Source organism: Austrofundulus limnaeus, unplaced genomic scaffold (assembly GCF_001266775.1).
Source record: "Austrofundulus limnaeus strain Quisiro unplaced genomic scaffold, Austrofundulus_limnaeus-1.0 Scaffold69, whole genome shotgun sequence".
Taxonomy (NCBI): Eukaryota; Metazoa; Chordata; class Actinopteri; order Cyprinodontiformes; family Rivulidae; genus Austrofundulus; species Austrofundulus limnaeus.
The window spans coordinates 707359-718274 of NW_013952471.1; the positions used below are offsets into that span (position 1 = coordinate 707359).

At 39.2% G+C, this 10916-nt stretch overlaps 1 protein-coding gene across 1 annotated transcript in view; it reads right to left on the minus strand.

Annotated features, from left to right (window-relative positions):
* The window catches only part of rab3gap1 (RAB3 GTPase activating protein subunit 1), a gene marked incomplete at its 3' end in the record, with an annotated part of 71469 nt that overhangs the window by 57830 nt on the left and 2723 nt on the right, over positions 1-10916 (minus strand). Inside the window, 1 exon segment of the mRNA XM_014010446.1 lies at positions 6684-6803. Within this exon segment, the coding sequence (XP_013865900.1) occupies positions 6684-6803 (120 nt within the window).

Here is a 10916-nt window from a genome sequence, read left to right on the forward strand (position 1 = left end):
TTTTTCTCTCTCTCTCTCTATTTTCTCTTCACTTAAAAAAAATTAAAAAAAAACATAATGGTGTGGAGAGGATGGCTATAAGGAGAGAAGGGAGGCCATCCAAAACAAAAAGTCTTAGCCCATGAGCTAACTAGGGAAGACTTGATAGCTGGGACTTGGCACGCCAGCCGGTCCCACCCTGAGGCTTCAAGCCTCTAAGTGTGTTTTCAACTCCCGCGGGGAGATTTTATTTTGAAAAGAAGGGACCGGATGTACAGCTAGAATCTTTCTGGCTTGGACTGAAACAGACGAAAAATTACCTGGAGAACACCTACTCGCCAAGGACCAGTAAGCGAGCCGATAAAAAGTTCCCTGACTGATCGGAGGTGAGACAGTTCCTACCCAGGGGGGTGACTTAAGAAGCCATCACCAGGTAAAGCTGATGTGTTCAGGGTGACGTGTCATGTGGAAACTAAGCGCAGAAGGGACGTGCTGATCCGGTTGACCACACTTTGATAAAGTAACAGTAGTAACCTACTAACCTTATGGTGCGTTCACACCGAACGCGATTTCAGCGTCAAAATCGCAGCCAACGCTGAAGTTTGAAGCTTGTGCACTTTGAGGTCAGACGCACCTGACGCTGAAATCGCGTTCGGTGTGAACGCACCATTACTTTCTTCCTTTTCTTGTTCTTATTTGCCAAAACTTAAGCTGAAAGTGCCAGTAAAATTGTTTGGTAACAACATCAGAACTGACGTTTTACTGTTCGATTTAAGTAATCTGAGTTGATGTGAATTGAAATTTGGACGTGAGTTTTCTCATTTTAACTTTGACACTTTTTATAGGAATACCCACAATCAAGTGTACTTATGATTTGTTCAATTTGTGTAAATAAATGATTGCATAGTCTTTTATGAATCAACTTAAACTCATCTGAACGTTCACTTATTGTGTTCTTTTCACTTCGCACAGTCAAGATATTAAAAGTAATGAGAAATACCTTGGTAAAAGTTCCCTCATAAACTTGGGTATGAGAGATGTGGGAAAAGCTTAATTCACCTTAAGCCCACTCCTACACTATGAAACTACAAATACGGCCGAACAGGGTGGAGTCGAATGCTCAGCGACCTGGAGGGGGCAGGGTGTGAAATATCTCATTTGTATATTTAAAGAGACCGCACCAAAACAGCTTGCTCTGAGGCGCAACTCAGAACAGGGGTAAAGCAAGGAAAGCAAGGAGTCTGTGGATCAACAAAAACGAGGAATTAAGACCAAAGCGTTGCAGTTTTTTTTTAATAAACCATAAGTGAAGTATTTAGACGTGAAAAAGTAGGATTTAAAAACATGATATGATACCTTTAATATGTTTTGACAATTTAAAATACCTATTTAAGATATCTCTAATTATATTCTGACTTGTATAAATAACATTAAATTTATCATCATATTGTATGGAGACTCCAGTTCAAGATATCTTATATGTATCTTTGGATATGAGATTCACTATATAAGATTTAATTAATGCAAATTTCAGACTTTTTCATGTTCTATAAATTGCATTTAAAACAAAGCTGCTGCTGTTTATCATTCTGTTTCCATAAAGTCCACCCCCAAGGCCAATACTCTAGGGAAACATTTTTTTGAAGATGTTCTTGATAATACAATTGACTGTTAGTAACTCAGTCTAAATTGTTTGCATCTGTTTAATCAGATGTCACATATTATATATCTCTGAATAACCATGTTAATATTTTTTGTAGTACAAAGTACAGTATGGCGGCACGGTGGCTCAGTTGGTAGAGCTGATGCCTCTCAGCAAGAAGGTCACCGGTTCAAATCCCGGTCTGGGGACCTTTCTGGGTAGAGTTTGCATGTTCTCTCCGTGCATGTGTGGGTTTTCTCCGGGTACTCCGGCTTCCTCCCACAGACCAAAAACATGACTGTTAGGTTAAATGATAACTCTAAATTGTCCCTAGGTGTGAGTGAGAGAGTGAATGCTTGTTTGTCTTGTTTGTCTCTATGTGTGGCCCTGTGATGGACTTGCGACCTGTCCAGGGTGTACCCCACCCCTCGCACTGTGACTGCTGTATATGGGCACCAGTGAACCACGCAACCCTGAAAAGGAAGAAGCGTGTACAGAAAATGGATGGAAAATACAGTACACGTTTTTCGTATTTTATCAAAATTTGAACATTTTTGTTTCGGGCAGGTAACTTTTCATGTCGGGCAGGTAACATTTGTTGTCACCTGCCCGACAGGGCAGGTAAAAAAATACAATCTTGTCGAACCCTGGAGTAAACTGAGCAAAAAATACATATATTGTTCAATTTACTCAACCTGGCTTAGTGGAACCAGTTTGGTTCAGTAAATTCAACAGTTTATTTCTTAGAGAGTGTGTTAAAGTACTTTTACTCAGATTCTACTGACTCTTTTAAGAAACATCTTAAGACATTTTTATTCAGACAGGCTTTTAGTTAAGTGCTTTTTATTGTGTTTTAATTGTTGTTTTTGTATCTGTGATCTGTTTTATTGTTTTTAATTATTTTTGCTTTTTGTGAAGCACTTTGTGATGTTTGTCTGTGAAAGGTGTTATAGAAATAAAGTTTACTTACTTACTTTTACTTTTAATTTCAGAATTTTTGTGAACAGTTTTATGACTTTTACTTGAGTAGTTTTATCATCAGTGAAAATTGTTTTTACTAAAGTCATTTTCTGTTCATGTAATTTTACTTTTACTTAGTTCTTTTTTTTTTTCAACTACTTTATAGACCTCTGACATTTGCAATCAAAGCAGTCCTGACGTCTGTCCGAGCCAAGTAGATCAGTCTTAAAGGTGCAATATCATGTAAAATCTATTTTTCTGAGTGAGTTTTAAATCATGTTAGTAAATATATCTTGTGAACCTCTCATCAAAAACATGCCCAGAGTCTTACTTTGACTCATTCATGCATGTTTGAGAAATCCTGTAGTGTCCCGAGGCAGCCAGCCAGGGGAGCAAAAATGGCTGATTGGGCCTAGAATCTCCTTTTGGGATCAGCTCCTCCTCTGGGCTGTCTCCAAGCTGAGCTTCCTCATCACAGAGTGTCCCCCACCCTCTAACCCTCTGATGGAAGAAAAAAAAGTTATTTATTTATTTGTGCAAGCCACTTTAGGATGATAGCTTTCTGAACAAAAGTGAACTTAACAGTAGACTCAAAAAGAAAAAATAAGTAGGTCCTCTGGATGGGTTCTTCTTTAGTGAAACGTTTCGTCTCTCGTCCAACAGACTTCTTCAGTCAGATGGGTTTCAGGTGAACTCAGCCTTATAAGCACTGCCTCCCATGGTGGACAAACAGGTTAGTCACATGCAAAAGAGGGCCATCGCTTAACAATAGGCTTGATTAGCTCTATTGTTCATAGAGGGTCATGTGCCCCATCATCTGACTTATTGGTATGGATGCTGTGGTTCTTAGGTGTCGTGTTATGTGTATGTAGTGAATGCAAGCGGGGCTCAAAATCCCTTTGTTTTTGTTTTTTCCCTTTGTGTTGGTATCATTGGGGCCCTGATTCACACCTGTTGCTCACAGGGGGCAGAGTCATACTTGCAATAACAGCGTTGTAGGAGGAGGACAACTGGACATGAAGGCCTCCACCTCTGTTTAATGGTGGACGGTTTTTCTTCACAAAGATGGCTTCCTTTCTTCATTTTCACCTGGTTGTTGGCTGGAATCCTATTTGGGTTTCTTGTCTGCTTTCAGAAAAGCCCAGTTAGGATAACCGCACTGCTCCAGGGCCTGTCTTGTGTTTGACTTTTTCTCCTTGGCTCCTGGGTTTGTGGGGACACTGTCTGCTCTGTGGTACAGAGTTCTGATGACTCCTAACTTGTGTTCCAGTGGGTGATGGGAATCAAAACACAAATACTGGTCTGTATGGGTGGGTTTGCGATACACGTCAGTTTCTAACCGTCCTCCATCCGAAACTGAAACATCACAGTCCAGGAATGCCAACGTGCCATCTTTTACATCCTCTCGTGTGAATTTTACATATTTATCCACAGAGTTGATGTGATCAGTGAAATGTTGGACTTCCTGGGATTTAATTTTAACCCAGGTGTTATCAACATACCTGAACCAATGGCTCTGTGGTGTCCCTGTAAAGGACATCAGAGCACTCTTTTCCAACTCCTCCATGTACAGGTTTGCAACAATAGAGGAAACTGGGGAGCCCATAGCACACCCATGTTTCTGCTGGGTGTGCTATTGGCTCCCCATGGGCTGGGTGTTTATATGTGAAATAGATTGATTCCAGGCACAGTTTCAGAAGATGACACAGTGGTTCTGTGGAAAGAGTGGTTCTGCTGCTAAGATTCGTGTCTGATTTTAATCTTACACAGACCACCTCCACCGCCTTATCAACAGGAACGCACGTAAAGAGTGATGTGACATCAAAGGAGACAGTAAGGAACAGTAGACTAACAACAGATTGTCACTAAAGGACGATGCAGCAACACTCAGAAGAACACAAACACCGCTGTCATCTGACCAGGTAAACTGAAAAACTACTCATGTTTTGTTCGGTTGTTTGGTCTATCTGTGATCTACAGTTAGCATTTGTAACTTATATTATGGTCTATGTTCTTTAGTTGGCTTCCACCACATTTTAGTAATAAATAAATTAGCTCAACACTGATGTGTTTCTGTGAGGATGAGATATCTTACCAGCTGAAACGTCTCTCTACTCGCTCTGGTTCTTCAAAAAAAATTCTGGTCTGACAATAAGGTTCAGTTTTATCCTGAGTTGCAATTTTCCAAAACAGATACTGTATAATGTTGCTGCTTTTTTATTATTATTACAACAATGTACGCTACAATGCTCCAGGTTGTAAACGGCCTGAAGCTGCTGTGATGATGAGCAGAAATGGGCGTGACGGAATCTGTAGGAGGTTCTTAAAGAGACAGCCATTATGATAATCTGGGCTGCCTTGAGATTATCAGAAGGGCAAATTGGGCCAAATATCAGCACACTCATCTTGCTGTGTGAACCAGACTTTAAGAGTTGGTTTCTGATTGAATGAAACTTCAGAACTGGTTTCTAAAAAAAAGGTCCTGGAGCCTCCAGGCCTGATCCAAAAGACTGTTAACAGCTTCATCCACCAGACTGTCAGGATGCTGAAGCCAAAAATAATAACTTTTTTCTATTCTTTCTATAGTGTTTGTATAAAATGTTTTCAATATCTAAATCCATTTATAGAGACAAACATATGAATGCTCAGTTTTCCTGTATGTCCTGAAAATATTGTAGGAAATGAAGCCTAGGCGTAAATTCTGAGTGGAAGATTTTTTCCACCTCACCTGCTCCATCCAATCACCACGTCGCGCTCCCAGCTACAGTCAATCAGCGTCAGATCCTCGCCTCACCGTACCAATCAACTCACAGGGATCCAGGTCTAAAGAGCCAGCACCCAAGGATCAGTCTCAATCCACCTCCACCCCTTCTCCACCTTCATCTCAAACTCTGCCTGGCTACCCCTTCCCTCTGGCCTCCACACCACCACCAGTGTCCGAGCCCCGGGGGAAGACGTTAGTCCTAAAACCTAAGCTGAGTGCTAGCTCACAGCAGTTCGCTGCACTCACAGCTTCTGCCAGGGCTCGAGCACCAAAGAACTTTCTCAAATCAATAAAACTGTTTATTTCTGACCCACAATTTACACTACATGTGTTCCGTCTCCGCTCCGCTCCCCTCCGCAGCAAATATGCACCCATTATAATCAATGAGAGTGTTTACAAAGGCTGTGCATGGCAGCGGTGAGCGGACAGCAATCCGGCAAATTTAGAACAGATCCTATTTCTGCCGGACGTTGGAGCTGCTCCGGAGTCAATTTTTAAAGATTACGTCGCACCAACAGGAAAAGAAACTAGCACAACATCCGTATTGTCAAAATAAGACACTATTAGGCTGGATAATTTGTCGGAATATTGTCAAAATCCCAGCTATATTAATAAATATATGGTTATATTTCGACACAAATGCTGTCAGAATGTATCGCTCTGTTTGGGAAGCAGATGGAAACATGTAGCATGAAGCATATGTGTACATACATGATACATGTGGATTTTATTTTGAAATCAAAAGTTTTAAAAAGATGACAGCAAATAGTTTCAACCATAGATATCAAAAACTTTTATATTGTTGTTTTCAGCTGTGTTTTGAGTTAGTTTTTAACAGAATTAATTGTTTTTTGATCTGAGTTCCACTTTTATCAGTGGATTTATCGCGAGATCTCCTTCCTGCACACCCTCCCTCCTCTGTCTGTTGGACCGGACCGGGGCTGAGCTCAGCGGACACTGTATAAATTGGGGCACAAACAAAAAGCTGCGAACTGCGCACTGCAGCGCAGCGCAGCGGAGACGCATCTAGTATAAATCCGGGGTGAGTCTTTCCAGGTTGAATTGATAAAAAAATCTTTGACTCTTGAATCTTCGATTGGGTAAAGTTGAACAATCTGAAGGTTTAAAGTAGCAACTTCACAGGACTGTAGACAATCTCCCAAGACGTGGACCCAGGTTGATCAGACAATAGCTCAGATGGTAACTCTGTTAAAACCATTCAAGCTGAACTCCAAGGTTCAAGCACGTCACTTTCTGATCCACTCATCTGTGTCTGTTGATTATTCTGGAAAGCTTCCTGTGTCTGAATATTCAGCCTTTAATCATGAAGTGACTCACCAACCACTGTTGGCCAGAGCGATGGAGATGGAGCTGAGCAGCAAATTACATTTGGACTCGCTGATGATGGCCTCGCAGTTTGTTCCTGGGGTGATGACCACAAACTCTCGTAGACCGTACCTGTCGCCACAAAAACAATTTAATCAGAGCCCATAGAACCTTAACAACAGCCTATATTTGTCACAACATGGAAACATGTCAACGTGGAGCTAAAATTTGTTGTTTTATTATTTTTGGAGACAGAACTGCTTAATATTGTGAACAGGCTTCATTGTAGCCTACTACAGGGAAGGTTATGTTAGTAAAATATCTCACTTAGTGGGGTGGTAGCTGCGAATCATTGCAGTAAGAGCTACTTAAACCTGTTTGTTAGTAAAATATCTTGTGACCGTCTAGATACATTCTATTGAAACTCTTGAATGGATATGATGGCCATCCTGAATTGAGTCGACTCCGAAACTCATCTAATTGAATATTACACTTTACAGAAGGATGTTGGTTTTTAATACAGCAGAGGGGTCAAAGTTCATGGGCATTCAATGTTGGTTTTCAGTCGTACTGCAGAGATTTGTCCAGATTAGATGATGAAATCCCCAAATTCTTTGCACTTGTGCATTGAGAAACGTTGTTCTTCATCTGTTGGACTATTTGCTCGGTTGTTCACAAAGTGTTGAACCTCACTCCATCTTTGCTTGTGAACAACTGAGCCTTTCAGGGATACTTCCTTTATACCCAATCATGACACTCACCTGTTTTCAATTAACCTGTTTTTGAACATTCATCAACTCTCTGTCTTTTGTTGCTCCTGTCCCAGATTTTTTTAAATGTGCTGCAGCATCAAATTCGAAAGGAGTGAATTGCAAAAAAAAAAAAATTAAGTTTATCCATTTGAACATTAAATATATTGTATTTGTAGTGTAACTGAATGTTGTTTGAAAAGGATTTGCAAACCCTCGTATTCCGTTTTTATTACTTTACAGAACATCCCAACTGTATTGAGACTGGGGTTGTACATGATTACTCTCTAAGTTTTACCAAAATCTACTCGTTGTGAGATATTTTGCTAACATGGCAGACGTGATAAACTCACCATCTGACAAGGCAGTGGGCTCGAGGAGGGAAATCATTGTGCATTAACAGAAGATCCTGCATCGCTGAGGGTAAAGGATCTGGATGAAAAACAAACTTTGTGTCAAACTTCAGCCCAGGTAGTGATGATAGATGAGAAATAAAAACTGGTGTGAACACAACAAACATAGGGCGAGACTAGATGTTCATAGAGTGTGCTAAGAAAAACAAATCATTAATTCTGTTTAAATTAAACGAGACTGAACAACTCAAGAGTAGCAAATCAATGTATTAATGTTAAAAGCAGAAGTGAGGCGGCCATAATCTGTTAAATAATCTGCAGATCTTTAAACTTTGATGGTCTTACAAAATACTGAAAATACACAATATATTTGTTTGACAAATATAAAAGCTATTTAAACTGCAACCAGAAATAACTTTGGGTTCCTGTTGATTCGCTTGATACCATGGACATAATTTGCAGAGGGGGTTAGGGGGGTTATGACCCCCACAATAACTTGATCCTGTCAATATAACCAACCACCCCCAGATAAAACTACATCATTTGGTAATTCGTATTTACAAAAATGGTAAGAAATGTATATTTAATAATTACAGATTAAAAATCTTGGAAAAATTATTTGTGATCAGATTAGATCAATTCATCGATACAAATAATATCTGAAGTCAGGGTTCGACAAGATTTTTATTTTTTACCTACCCAATACAAGTGTTACCTGCCCGACATAAAACATTACATGCCTGAAACAAAAATGTTCAAAATTTGATAAAATATAAGAAAAACGTGTACTGTACTTTGTACTACAAAAATATTAACATGGTTGTCAGTCAAAATTTTTTTTAATCAAAAACATCTTCAATAAACATTTTTAGACCAGTGTTTGCCAAAGTTGGGGTCGGGACCCAAAGCGGGGTCCCGAAACATCAAGGTGGGTTCCTGAAAAGATTTTCTGAATTAATTACATTTTTGCCTTAGTTGTTACAAAGGAGTGARGTTARTATATTTAAAATGGATAAATGTAGTATAAAAATAGTGTTACTATGCCCATGTTTAGTTGACCTGATACAAATGTTTATCATCCAAAAATAGTTGGGGGCACAGGTCTCTGCTACTGTTTTATACTATTCTGTGAGTCAGAAGCTGAAAAGTTTGGGAACCACTGCACTTTGGTTCCCAAAGTTGGGCTTTGACCCAATTATGGGTCATGAAGCACTTTGGATAATCTCCAGAAATCAATTTAAAGGGTAATAAAATAATTGCTGATGTAATATTTTCCCTATAATTATTACAAAAACACAAAATAAGTATAAATAAGTATTTATATTTGTGTATGCATGGTTAAGATTGTCAAAAAGCCTGTGTTTTTAGGGTTATTAACAAAGTTTGTGTACTCAGACCAGTAATATTTGGGGTCACAAGTTTTTGCCATGAATATTGTGTGGGTCAGAAGACAAAAAGTTTGGGAACCACTGGTTTAGACCTTTCCAGTGTTTCCCATATTGGTCTTGGGAGGGCTGCTTATGAAAATGGAATGATCAACAGCAGCAGCTTTCTTTTATACAATTTACAGAACATGAAAAAGTCTGAAATTTGCATTAATTAAATCTTATATAGTGAATCACATATCTAAAGATACATTTAATATATCTTGAACTGGAGTCTCCATACAACCTATTAAATCTAATGTTTTTTCAGAATATAATTAGAGATATCTTAAATAGGTATTTTGCCTTGTCAAAATACATTAAGAGATGTCTATAACAAAACAATATGTACAGCATTAAAAAAACAAAGTAAACCCTACCCTGAATTAAAAGGGTGCAGAGTGAAGGAAAAAACTCTATGTGTCCCTTATTTTGAAAAATCAACTTCAACAAACAAACAAGCTCAAGCTGGAAAGATCTCCAAATTAAAAAAAATAAGTAAATAAAACAAAACAAAATTAAACAAAAACATTTTATTTTATCTGAAATAACTAATCTGTCTAATGTAGTCATAAAACAATTTCAGATTACTGGAATGTAAGAATGGTGAAGCCAAATAAATGCAATGTCAGCCTGCCATAAAGTGAGCTTCTGCCCACTGCTGCTGCGCTCACAGCAGAGACCGACCATAACAAGATGGATTTATGACTGAACGAACATCCCCGTCTTTTTTTATCATCTCTGTGGGTAACAATACATAAAAAACAAGATTTTTCTCCAACAACTTGGGTGTGAAAAAACTACGGTTGTTAAAGCTTCACTCTGCACGACGTGCAGCGGGAGGGAGGGAGGAAATGATCCCGCGACACGACAGCACGATGTAACTTTTCTACAGAGGGGAGGGGGACATTTTGAAGATTTATTCTCTCTTTACGTGTTTTAAAACATCATATTTCTTCATTGGTTTTCAGAATATTTTGAATAAATGGCCCTACGAAAAATAAAAGAAATTGTTTACCTGCCCTGTCGGGCAGGCATTGGGATACACCCACCTGCCCAAATATGAGTTTTACCTGCCCCAGGCAGTCGAGCAATACGATTTGTCGAACCCTGTCTTAAGTAACAGTCAGTATGGATTTAGAGCCAATGGGCCTCACGCAAGAACCGTTCGTACGCACAGATTTGTTCTTAAATTGTGCGTACGAGTGATTTAGGAGAATTTGTGGCATTCACCAATGTTTTAGTATTCTACGATTTTTTTCAGATACGAACAAAATTCACGAGTGGTCCATACCTGTCGTATATTTTACCAGCAGTCAGTCTGCTGTTATCCAGATGGGTTTTCCTCCCTAATAATATTATATTTCGTTAGTTTGAAGATATTTTGAGTTGAAAATAAATTACACTCCATAATTATTTTGACAATAACCTATTCTGCTTGCATTAGAGTTATAATTTTAAATGTAATAATTTAGACTAACAATATAAATTGTCCGTCCGGCCGGCTTATCCGCTATCGGGTGCAGGTACAGCAGGAGAGGGACCCCGCTCTCCCCAGCGACACTTTCCAGCTCATCCTGGGGGACTCCGAGACGTTCCCAGGCCAGAGGGGATACATAATCCCTCCAGTGAGTCCTGGGTTTTCTCCAAAGTGCCAGACTTATTTTGAAAACATTTTAAAATGCTCATTTGAAACCCGCATCTGAGACCATCTGCGAC